We start from the raw sequence: 13239 nt of genomic DNA, 5'->3' as shown, positions 1-13239 counted from the left end.
TGTAAAACCAATACCTTTTGTACTGAAAATATAGTTATCACTTTACTTTTGATCACCAGTACCAGGAACATGATGAAGCTTGCCTAGCTGGAGTGGCTCAGATGTCCATTCGAATGGGAGACATTCGTCGGGGGGTTAACCAAGCCATTAAACATCCTAGCAGGCTGCTAAAGAGAGACTGTGGAGCCATTCTGGAGAGTATGAAGGTATCCCTAGTAATAGAGAGAGCATTAATAACATGATGAATTCCCAGTTACAAATAAATAAACATTTGTATAATTTTCATTATTGTAGCAATTTTCAGAAGCCGCACAACTATATGAAAAGGGGCAATATCATGACAAGGCAGCGTCAGTATATATCCGCTGTAAAAACTGGTAAGTGCAGCTTTAGTGCAGTATTACGTTCCTTGAAAAACAGGTTATATTGTAGTGCCCTTTGAAAAGGAATAGGAGTCCCTGATCATCTTGATTAATCAGACACATAATTCACATGACAAACAGTCTACTGACTCTTTTCCTGGGGACTAGGTCAAGTATGATTTACACTCTGAATCTTCAGAAACACGGGTTGATGTAAATCAAAACTTTGTTTAAAAAAAAAAAACCCAACCCAAACAACAGCTATGCTAATCAGCAAACTTCTCTTTACTTGGTTATGTTTAGCTTGACTCCGTAACTGGGCTTTCAGAATCTTTGTGTACTACACACTTTGAATCCTTTTACTTGCCTAATTATATTTATTTCATGAAAGCTTCTTGATTTACAAAAGATGATACACCTGGGAGTGCAACACAGCCTTTTAGTTCTAGGTTGCTGGTTCAAATTCAACACAGGTCTGTATCAGCAAAAACAACAAGGAGTCCTTGTGGCATCTTAGAGACTAACAAATTTATTTGGGCATAAGCTCTTTTGTGGGCTATAACCCATTTCATAAGATGCATAGAGTGAAAAATTCAGAAGGCGGGTATAAATATACAGAAACATGAAAAGATGGGAGTTGCCTTACCAAGTGGGGGGTCGGTGCTAACGAGGCCAATTCAGTCATCGTGGATGTGGCCCATTCCCAACAGTTGACAAGAAGGGGTGAGTGTCAACAGAGGGAAAATTATTTTTTGTAGTGACTCAGCCACTCCCAGTCTTCATTCAGACCTAATTTGATAGTGTCAAGTTTGCAAATTTAATTCCAGTTCTGAATAAAAACCTGAATAAAGACTGGGAGTGGCTGAGTTCCCACAAAAAATACTTTTCCCTCTGTTGATACTCACCCCTTCTTGTCAACTGTTGGGAATGGGCCACATCCACCCAAATTGAATTGGCCACGTTAGCACAGACCCCACACATGGTAAGGCAACTCCCATCTTTTCATGTGATATATTTTTATACCTGCCTACTAAATTTTTCACTCTATGCATCTGATGAAGTGGGTTATAGCCCACGAAAGCTTATGCCCAAATAAATTTGTTAGTCTCTAAGGTGCCACAGGGACTCCTCTTTGTTTTAGCATCATATGGCTGTTCAATGTCATTTTCAAAATGAACATGGCCCTTGTCCAGTTCCTAGGGAGCAGGTGTTTACATAATAGAATTGCCACCATAATTGGACTCCTCTTAGCAATCTCTGCAGAGCGAACAATAATTGAATTGGTAGAAAGACAGATGTACCCTCTCCTCAAGAGCTAGTTCCTCCAGGTCAGAATTGAGACACATTGGGGTAGTGCAGGGAAAGCTTGCATTGCTGTCATCAGTTTTGTGCCTTTTCTGTGAATAAATGAGAGTATGGCAGAGTCCAGCGTGGTCTGTCTGGCACTTTTCACAAATAGAAACTACAGACCAGATCCTCTAAAGTATTTAGGCACGTAACTTCCACTGATTTCTAAATAGCTAAATACCTCTGAAGATTGGGATGTATGATCACATCGAAAATTAAAACAAGGAAGAAATGATATTCTAATTCTGTAAGGCCCCTTTACATTGTCAGAACAGCATAAAATGGCCCGAAAATGCACAGTAACCAATTAATAGTTTTTAGACATGTAGCAAGTACATATTTTTGAAAACTTTGAAGCTCTTTCAAAGCTTCTCTTGTATATAACAGAAGAGAGCATATTTGTAATGCAAAATATCATGATTAATTTCCTTGTTCGTGTAAATGAAAATGAGATCACTTTTACATACTAATTTTTTTTGTCTTAATTATTACTAAAGAATAAGATCATGTTGTTGCTGGTATTCATACTACATGCATTTTGTAAGTCCCTTTTTCTTTTCTCTCGAGTATTTCTATAAATATGCGTATACTTTATTTGGTGAAGACAAATTAAAAAGAGAGATCACATTTATTATTTGATTACTTTTATTCTCTTTGTTTTCTAGGGCAAAGGTTGGTGAGCTTCTCCCTTGTGTATCATCTCCAAAGATACACCTGCAGTATGCCAAGGCAAAAGAAGCAGATGGCAGGTGTGTTTAATTTCCAGAATCAAATAGCCAAGGGTTTAAAGCTACAGAATGTTAATATTCACAGTTTTATTCATAAAAAAATTAGTATATGTAGTGAATATGTATTCATTGAAAAATATAAAAATCAAGTGTTATGCAAACGTCTTGATACTAGACAAAGATTATGCTGCTGATTAGGAAAGAAATAGTTCTGATTGATTATCCTTGGGTTAAACTTTAAAAAGCTATTTTTTAAAAAGTAGCATTAAAGCTGTTAAGTACTGTAGCTTTGTTCAGTGGTGGTGATGTGCTGAAGTTTATTTTTCTTCTAAAGACTCCTGAGTTTTTATAAAAAGCTATGATTAGTCGTCACAGTCTGGGAAACAAACAGTTTTTTCTTTTTAAAATAAATTACAGTAGCACTGTTTGTAATAATTGGGTCTCCAAATTTACCTTCATTGTGAGCGCAACTGTAAGAAGTGAGTGGCACAAAATGTCACAATAACCTATAAAAATAAACATTGATGGGAAAAGGTGGAAAAGGGAGATAGGCTTTTTTGTTTGTACTAATTCAGGCTATTGATATAATTCAAGGACTGTGTTAAGATCATGCCTGGTAAACAAGAAAATTGGTGTGTTGAAAATTAGGGCTAACTGATGATCAGAATATTGAGAGGATGGGCTACTCTGCCCATCACTGCCCTTTTGAAGTCCTTAAAAGAGAAAACTTTTTGGGGAAATTCAGGAGGAAGAAGCTGTTTGCCAGAAACTGCTGCAGCAGGCTTTACCATCATGGTTGCCACGGTCTCTTGAGTCCCTGTGATCTATTGTAACACTGTGGGGCTCTCTTATACTGATCCTGAGAAAGATGCTGACCAGATTGGGCCAGAGAGGAGGGTTCAGATGACATTGCCACCTCCACCAGCTCCAGCTAAATTCTGAATGCTACCTGGGATGTGAGACTCTCCCTGTCTCTCACATGCACGCGCACACACAGTGTGTCTTCTTTCTTCAAACCCTCCCCTCCCCCCATATTTCTTCTTTCCTGTCCCTCTGCTTTTACCTTCTGCTTAATAAGAATCTGGCTTAGCCAGGCAAGACTTATTTGTAACATTGCTGTTACCCTGTGACCAGAAAGAGGTGACAAAAAGCAATGCCCTAAAGATGCTGGTACAAGTTTGCCAGATCTCGCAGTGGCTATTAAGACAGTCAGCCATTTCCCCTCCCCGCGCAGCAGTGTGGTTGCAGATAGGAGTCAACACCAGACACAAAAGCTGCATCTTTTCTGTCTTCGCTGTTCTTTTCTCTTCCCTCTTGTGTGTGTCTTGTGTTGTCTTCTAGGAAACAGAATTGGACTTTTAACAGCAACAGCAACCCAAACAGCTCAACTAATATCTTTTCATTTCCCCAAAAGGACAGTTATTACCAACATTATTACCGCATAAGAGACTGTCAAACAACAGTTCCTTCTAAAAACTCTATAGCTAAAGGCAAAGGAAACAAGGAATGTTGTTAAAATGAAAGCCTTACTTAAGACTTTATGTTTTAAATGCTTTAACTGTTTTCCTTTGTTTTCTGTATCTTTAATAAAAGGTTATAAGACTGTTCAGTTTTATAGTTGCCATGGTACTAAGCAGGCTAGGGTCTCTATTCCAAACCTGAACCTTGTTTAACGCTATTTAATGTTGGATAGAAACAGCATCCTGTTAATACCTTTGACTATTTCGGCCTATTTATTCCCATCTAAATTAATACAATGCACCTCATTTACACAAAGACAGGGACAATCTTTGCAAATTATTGATTAATGTTTAGATAAGCAAACAGCAAGGATACTTAATCACAAAATATAGTTTTTGCTATTTGTAATATACAATTAAGTGTACTGCAGAATATTTTGTGACAATAACAGTCTTAGTATTATGAGGACTCACTACAGTGATCTTCTGCTAAATATTTCTTGTGATGTGAGCAGAGGCCACTATTTTTATGCCAATAATAGAGTGTGTGAATGAGGAAGATCCTATTGTAACTTGTTTGACTAGGAGAAGAGAATGGGAGTTCTTCTTCGAGTGATTGCTAATGTCCATTCCATGTTAGGTGTGTGCTCGCCACATGCACTGGTGTTGGAAGTTTTTTCCTCCGTGGTATCTGTAGGGGACAAGCTCTGGCGCCGTCTGGAGTGGCGCACATATCGCAGGTATAAGGGGTGCTGGGGGCCCCCTCCCTCCCTCAATTCCTTCTTACCGCCAGTGATGGTGCTGGAACATCTCCTTGCTTCGGCAAGCGCTTACTTACCCAGTGGTTTTTTTCTCTTAGTGTTATAAATAGTTAGATAAGTAGTTCTTTTGTTCTTTAATGACTAGTGTGTTAGTGTTTGTAGATAGGTTAGATAGTCCCCTGTGGGACTTAGCCCAGGGACGGGGCATGCCCCGTTCCCCAGGTTTCAAGCCTTATGATGGCTGTAGAAAGCCTATGCTGATCAGCGGCCCTCACCAAAGTTGCCTGAAGTGTTTGGGAGAAGCCCACATTAGCGATAAGTGCTGCATTTGTAAGAGCTTCAAGCCCAGAACAAAAAAGGAGCGGGATGTAAGACTGAGAGCACTCATCATGATTCAGGCTTTGTGACAGTCTTCGAGCCACCAAAATTGGACTTGGCACCGAGTACAGCGGCATTAGTGCAAAGTGCACCTCTGGCACTGGCCTTCCAGAGCCGGTCACAGTCCTGGCTAAGAAGCAGAGGAGGCACCCGGGGAGGGGGCATTCCCCAACATCCCATGTGGGAAAGGGAAAGTCTGGGGACCCTTTTGGGGCAGAAAGTCTCCGGAGTCCAGCCAGGCACCTGCATCGCCGGCTAGGCCAGCCAGCCCTCCTAGGAATCCACCGGCCCCACGGGTAGTGGCAGAGGCCCCAGCACCTGGAAATCCTGTCCATGCCAGAGGCCTTCCAGGCTGCAAAAGACATTGTCTTTGCTGGTTCCCCCGACACCGTGCCAAGATATGGTCGTCTCCAGAGGGAAGCCAGCACTGGGATCCGTGCCATGATCTCTGTCTATGCAGCATCACTCCCTGGCACCACGGCAGTCGACATCAAAGTGCCAATCCCTGGGGATGCACTTCTGACCTGCCCAAACCGACCAAAGTTCCCAGCCCCATTCACGGGACTCTCGGCACCAGTCCCCTGTGGGATGGCACCGCTTGCCTGATGGCTGACACAGGGCCTCAGCATGCCATCAGTCCCCAGAATGGCTCCAGTCTCCAGAGAGGAGATATTGCTCCCCAGGATAAGGGACTCCATCGGGGCCACGGCAAAGTCGATCCCAGCTGGTACCGAGGTGCAGATCACCAGACTCACGGTACCAATCATCCGGGTCAAGGCGGCTCTCCCATCCATCCCATTCCCAGTCACCAGACTCGGAGCACTGCTCCCATCCACGGTGGTACTCCCCATTCATGAACGGGTGGTAAAGCTGGTAAAAACTTCGTGGCAAACCTCATCCTCTCTCCCACCCATTTCCAAGCAGGCAGAGAAAAAGTATTACATCCCCGCAAAATATTTGAATACTTGTATTCTCACCTGACCCCGAACGCTCTAGTGGTCTCGGCGGTCAACAAGAGATAGACAAGGGCAACCAGGCCCAACTCCCAAAAATAAGGCTGGCAAAATGCTTGACTTATTTGGGAGAAAAGTTTATTCGTCTGCCAGCCTCCAATTATGAGTGGCAAACCATCAGGCCTTACTCGAGAGGTCTGATTTCAACGTGAGGCAGTCAATATCGAACTTTGCAGACTTGTTACCGAGGAGTCCACGCAAGAATTCCTTGCCATCCTAGATGAGGGGAAAACTGTGGCAAGGAGCTCCCGTCAGGCCGCCTCTGATGCGGTGGACTCGGTCAGGAGATCCATAGCGACAACTGTGTCCATGAGGTGGGCATCGTGGCTGATGTCCTCTGAGCTGTCGACAGAGGCTAAACTCTCGATCAAGGACCTCCCTTTTGATGACCTGGCCCTGTTCGCAGAACCAACAGACGTGAGGTTGCATGGGCTTAAGGATTCTAGGGCTGCCCTATGTTCCCTAGCCCTATATACACTGGCCCCCCTAGAAAGAGGTTCAAACCGCCGCAACCTCATCGACCAAACAGTCAAGCTAGACCAGGGCTCTACCACAAGAAGGGCAGGGACTATAAGCACCGCCAAGGCCAACAATTGGGCCCTGCCTCTCACTCGGGTTCTTCCCGCTACCCCTGGGGTAACAAGCGGGCATGTTGAGGGTGTGCCCGAGGGCAACGTCCCAGTCTGCAGACAGGATCCTACACCCCTTTTATTTTCCAGCCACCTTCCGCCCTTCCGCCCTGCTTGGGCTGCTATAACAACGGACCGCTGGGTCCTCAGGACTGTGGCAATGGGGTATACCCTACAGTTTATTTCTACCCCCTCCTTCCCTGCCCCCTTCCCTGTCCCTCTTCAGGGACCCTTCTCACAAGCAGCTTCTTTCCCAACAGGTGCAAGCCCTCTTGTGAGTCGGGGCTGCAGCAGAAATCCCTGTACATCAGAAGGGGAAAGACTTCTATTCCCGGTATTTTCTCATACCAGAGGCCAAGTGCAGTCTACGCCCCATTTTGGACCAGCGAGGCCTCAACAAGTATCTCAAGAAGTTGAAGTTTTGCATGGTTTCCTTGGCCTCCGTCATCCCCTCCCTGGATCCTGGAGACTGGTACATTGTCCTCAACTTAAAGGATGCATACTTTCATATCGCCATCTTCCATGGACACACAGGATTCCTGCAGTTTTTAGTGGGACGAAACCACTTCCCATTTGCAGTGCTGTCATTTGGTCTAGCGACAGCACCAAGGGTGTTTACGAAATGTATGGTGGTGGTCGCTGCATACCTCAGGCAACAGGGCATTCAGATCTACCCATACCTCGATGATTGGCTCATCAAGGGTCATTCGCGGACTCAGGTCCATTGCAGTGTTCGGGTGGTAGAAGCCATGTGCCAGGCACTGGCCTGTTGATAAACAAAAAAAGCAACGGTAGTGCCAGTGCAAATAATAGAGTTTATAGGGGCAGCCCTAGACTATACACGGGCCAGAGCTTTTCTCCCAGAGCCCAGATTCGAGACAGTGTCAGCTCTCATCACCCAACTCACCACCCACCCTATCACCATGGCCAGAGTATGCCTCAGGCTCCTAGGACATATGGCAGCGTGCACTTATGTAGTTCATCATGCATGTCTGTGGCTCAGGCCCCTCCAGATGTGGTTAGCGTCAGTTTACGTCCCAGCCAGGCACCACCTGGACAGAGTCCTCACAATTCTGCCACAAGTGCTTACAGCTCTGAAATGGTGATCAAACCCAGTAAACGTTTCCAAAGGAACACCCTTTTCAGCCCCAAAACCTACAAAGATGCTAGTATCGGACACGTCCGACCTAGGCTGGGGGACCCACCTTGGATCGCTGAAGATCCAGGGGTTATGGTCCTGGGAGGAGCTCACACTAGACATCAAAGTCAGGGAGCTCAGAGGCATCTGTTTGGCTTGCAAGGTGTTCCTTTCTTGACTATCCTATCAAGTGGTTCAGGTGTTGACTGACAATACAGCTGCCATGTTCTGTGTCAACAGGCAATGAGGAGCGGGGTCCACAGCTCTCTGCCAAGAAGCCCTCCAGCTGTGGGAGTTCTGTATGCAGCATGGCATACACATTGAGGTGATACATCTCCTTGGTGTCTAAAACATACTGGCGGATTTCCTCAGCAGGGCGTTGTGGTCCCTCCACGAGGAGGTTGTCAAAATGATCCTCCAGAGGTGGGGAACTCCCCAAGTGCACCTGTTCGCCACCAGGTGGAACAGGAAGTGCCACTGGTTTTGCTTCCTCCAAGGACTTTTTTCCTGTCTTGGGCAGACGATCTGATGTATGGCTTCCCGCCAATCCCTCTTATCAGCGGGACCCTCCTGAAAATAAAGAGGGACAAAGCCAGGGTCGCCATGATCACCTCAGCATTGGTTTGGCATGTTCATGGACTTGGCGTCAGCGCCCCTATGACGCTTCCCAACCACCCAGATCTGCTCTCTCAGGATCACGGGAGGTTATACAGCCAAACCTCGCCTCACTCTACCTCACAGCATGGATGTTGCATGGCTGAACCCAGAGGAGCAGGCTCGCTCTACTCAAGTCCAGCGAGTGCTGCTGGAAAGTAGAAATCCCTCTGCTAGAGTAACTTACCTGGCAAAATGGAAACGCTTCTCCTGCTAGGCATTGGAGCAAGGGATCTCCCTGACTCAGTAGTCTCTGCAGTCCATTTTAGACTACTTGCTTCATTTAAAGCATCAGGGCCAAGCCTTCTCCTCAGTCAAGGTGCACATGGCCTCCATTTCAGCCTTCCACGCCCGTGTCCAGGGCAAATCGGAGTTCTCACATGAGATGATGATCAGGTTTCTTAAGGGCCTGGAAAGGCTCTTTCTGCCAGCTCAGAACCCAGTACCCCAGTGGGACCTCAATCTAGTCCTTTCTAGGCTCGCTGGCCCTCCCTTCGAGCTGTTAGCCTCCTGCTCTCTTTCACATCTATCTTGGAAAGTTGCCTTCTGTGTGGCTATCACTTCAGCGAGGCAGGTATCGGAAATTAAAGCCCTTACATCAGTGTTCTACAAGGACAAGGTTCAGTTGTATGCCCACCCGGCTTTCCTGCCAAAGGTGGTGTCGATTTTCCATGTTTACCAGGACATATTTCTCCCCATTTTCTTCCTGAAACCTCGCCCGTCGAATGAGGAGAGACATATGCACACCCTTGACGTCGGGCAGGCTCTGGCCTTTTCCTTAGAGCGCACTAAGTCCTTCTGTAAATCGACTCAATTCTTCATCGCGGTGGCCAACAGAATGAAAGGCCTCCCCGTATCTTCTCAAGGGCCTTTGTCGTGGATTACCACCTACATTCGCACTTTTTATGAACTGGCGCAAGTTGTACCTCAGCAGATAGTGATGCCAGAGCTCAGGCATCATTGGCAGCCTTCCTGGCACAAGTCCCTATCCAGAATATCTGCAGGGCTGCAACGTTGTTGTTGGTGCATACCTTCACGACCCACTACGCCATCACCCAGCAGGCTAGAGATGAGGCTGCCTTTGACAGAGCTGTGTTGCAATCGACACAGCCATGAACTCCTACCTGCCTCAGGTGACTCCCAAGCAGTATCCCCGAACATGGAATGGACATGAGCAATCACTCAAAGAAGAAAAAACAGTTACTAACCTTTCGTAACTGTTGTTCTTCGAGATGTGTTGCTCATGCCCATTCCATAACCCACCCTCCTTCCCCACTGTTGGAGTTCCGGTAAGAAGGAATTGAGGGAGGGAGGGGGCCAGCAGTGCCCCTTACACCAGCACACATGTGCACCACTCCAGAGGGCGCCAGAGCTGGTCCCGTATGGATACCACTGAGGGAAAAACTTCCGGCACCGGTGCACGTAGTGAGAACACACACCTAACATGGGATGGACATAAGCAACACCTCTTGAACAACCATTATGAAAGGTTAGTAACCATTTTTTCCTCTTGTTAAATGTTGAATAGTAGCTATTATTCAAAACCAGTTTGACGTGGCTAACTTGCCAGTTTAGATGACTGCGGAGATACCCTCATAAAGTATGTAGACTGTTAATGCTGCTTGTCTTCAAAGGCGAGTCAAAAGATGGTATTGTATGAAGTGTTGACTGTCTTCCTACTGCCATTATCCATCCCAATAAAAGAAGAGTTCAAAAGGGGTGTACATCTAATAAACAAATTTCCTAAACAAACAACGACTTGGTTTCACAGCATAACTTCTCAGGTGTAAAATGTTATGAGTCGCTTGCATAGAATATTGTAAAGAATTCCTAACAAAGCCAAGAAAGCTTGAATGTAAAATGTGGACATCATTATTTTGCAGATACAAGGAAGCGGTTGTGGCTTATGAGAATGCCAAACAATGGGACAATGTAATCCGGCTATATTTGGATCATCTTAACAATCCTGAAAAAGCTGTTAGTATTGTCAGGGAAACACAGTCTCTCGATGGAGCCAAGATGGTAGCCAGGTAATGCAGTACTGTAGTTACATTAGATAGATTTACAAACCTAACTTTCCTAATGTTACTTCTTTATAACCTCTCATGCCATCATCCTTGTTGCCCTCTTCTATATTTTTTGCCAAGTGCTAGAATTATGCTCAGTACACTAGAAGTGATTAAAAAATAAGATGTAAATAGTAAGCCCTCTAGTCCATCCACAGAGAGGTTTCACTTTTACAAAGGGCTATTCAGTTTTTTGGATGTCTTCTCTATTAATTTGTTGATACAGTCCAGTCTTCTGTTTGCTTTTCTTACTGTAGAAGTCTTGAGTGTCTGTCCATTCTTATCAACAGATTTCTTTTGCTTGATTCATGTCTTCTAGCTTGTAACCATGTAAAGCATAGTCCCTTTAGTTATTTGAGTTATATTATATTCTCTTATCATTACCTGGTATCTGGGAGGGATATTCTTTTTTATTTTATTTTGTATTGTATATTTTAATTTATGGGGTGGGTGTGATGGGTTGGATCACAGAGAGCCCCTTGGGACTGCCAACTGATGTGCCAAGACTACTTCTGCCCCTGCCTTCCCTGCCAACTTGAGACTCCAGCACCCTGTCTTGCTGAGCCAGACACGCCAGTCTGCTCCAACACAGACCCTGGGTCTGAACCACATGCCCCAAAGCTGCAGACGTAACTGAAAGCAACTTAAGAAGTGTTCCTGTCTTTAACACTCAGATGCCCAACTCCCAGTGGGGTCCAAACCCCAAATAAATCCGTTTTACCCTGTATAAAGCTTATACGGGATAAACTCATAAATTGTTCACCCTCTATAACACTGATGATATGCACAGCTGTTTGCACCCGCCCACCAGGTATTAATATATACTCTAGGTTAATTAATAAGTAAAAAGTAGTTTTATTAAATACAGAAAGTAGGATTTAAATGTTTCCAAGTAGTAACAGACAGAACAAAGTGAATTACCAAGCAAAACAAAATTAAACCCGCAAATCTATGCTAATACAGTAAGAAGCTGAATACCGATAAAATCTCACCCTCAGAGATGTTCCAGTAAGCCTCTTTTACAGACTAGCCTCCTCTAGTCTGGGTCCAGCAATCACTCACACCCCCTGTAGTTACTGTCCTTTGTTCCAGTTTCTTTCAGGTATCTTTGGGGGTGGAGAGGCGCTGTAGCCAGCTGAAGACAAAATGGAGGGGTCTCCCGGGGCTTTAAATAGACTTTCTCTTGTGGGTGGAGACCCCCTCCTCTCTCTTATGCAAAGTCTAGCTACAAAATGGAGTTTTGGAGTCACCTGGGCAAGTCACATGTCCATGCATGACTGAGTTCCTTACCAACCAAGCCACATTCCTGGGAAAGCCCAGATGTGGATGGGCATCTCCAAGTTCATTGTTGGCTTAAGGGCTTCTTGACTGGGCACTTACTGAGAATAGTCTTTTCTCAGGAAGCTGACCAACTTCTTCACTAAAACCTACTTAGAATCAAACAGGTATGCAGCCAGCATTCATAACTTCGAATACAAAAATGATACATGCATACAAATAGGATTAATAGATTCAGTAGATCATAACCTTTACAGAGATATGTTACATGGCATATGTAGCATAAAACACATTCTAGTTATGTCATATATACATTCATAAGTATATTTCCATAAAGCCTTATGGCGCATAGAAGGGGCATCTCTAGGTTATTATCATAAATCTGAATCTGTGTTTTTTGTATAGTGCAACACTGCATAATCCCTGAGTTGAGCACTGAAAGGTGGGGGCTTTTTTTTTTTTAAGCCTCTAGAATGCTCATTTTAGCACATCTATAGCTTTATGTAGGGCCAAAGCTTGTGCAAGACAGTTAAACTTAAAATTTGCAAACCGAGGGTGATATTCACTCGTGGTGTTGAGGACCACTGCAAGTCTATTTGCACCATGTAAGCTCTATTCTGTACAAGGTTAGTCTGCTGGGTAGCCAGATAAGCTGCCTATTGCGTGCCATGGAGCTAGTCACTGTACTAGTCATTGCAGGACATGTGTGGAAGGTGCCTTCAGAGACAAAGGAAGGCCATGGCGACCAACTCCAGTTTGTGTTTTTGCAGATCCAGTGGTCCCAGTATCATGTAGAACCATTGCATTGGGGTTGTGGCTGCTATTGGAGCCCTGCACACGGACCTTGGTTTGGGGGTGGGAGGGGGAGTGTATTTCATCACTACATCCTCCCTGCATTCTCCGGTTTCTACACAAGGGGAGTGAATTTCACTCTGAGTGCACAAGTTTGCATGTTCTTACTCTTACATACAATCACACAAACAAACAAAAGCAGTAAATATCCATTCAGTTCAAAGTGCCATGTATGGTTGCCTGGGTGCATATCAAGAACATCACACTCTATGCATAAGGAACATAATTGGACAGATGATGTGAAACAATGAGAACTTCAGCTTTATTATTTTTAAAGTATATTTCAAAATCAGTAATCCTCACTGAGAACCAATGTCAAGTTTTAAATGGAAGAAAGAGTATATGAAAATATCATTAGAAAAAGGCATCTGAAAAACACTTTTTTGCACTTGAATGTCTCAAAATTGGCCAAACAGAAATTTACCAAAGTTTCATCCAAAAAGTTCACTTCTGGCCTGTCAATAAACATCAAAATTTTATCCCAAATGATTAGAATCTTTTAGAAAACTATAAACAAGCAAGCTTCAAATTGAAAAGCCTTAGTTTATCATAAGGTACATGCATATGCTAATA

At 44.4% G+C, this 13239-nt stretch overlaps 1 protein-coding gene across 1 annotated transcript in view; it reads left to right on the top strand.

The window, feature by feature from the left end:
• WDR19 (WD repeat domain 19) overlaps positions 1-13239 on the top strand; it is a 105767-nt gene that overhangs the window by 73205 nt on the left and 19323 nt on the right. The window contains 4 exon segments of the mRNA XM_074951530.1: positions 60-206; positions 295-377; positions 2375-2458; positions 10354-10500. Of these exon segments, the coding sequence (XP_074807631.1) occupies positions 60-206; positions 295-377; positions 2375-2458; positions 10354-10500 (461 nt within the window).

Source organism: Natator depressus, chromosome 4 (assembly GCF_965152275.1).
Source record: "Natator depressus isolate rNatDep1 chromosome 4, rNatDep2.hap1, whole genome shotgun sequence".
Taxonomy (NCBI): Eukaryota; Metazoa; Chordata; order Testudines; family Cheloniidae; genus Natator; species Natator depressus.
The sequence above is the reverse complement of the archived record's forward strand: the minus strand, read 5'-3'. Positions and strand labels throughout refer to the sequence as shown.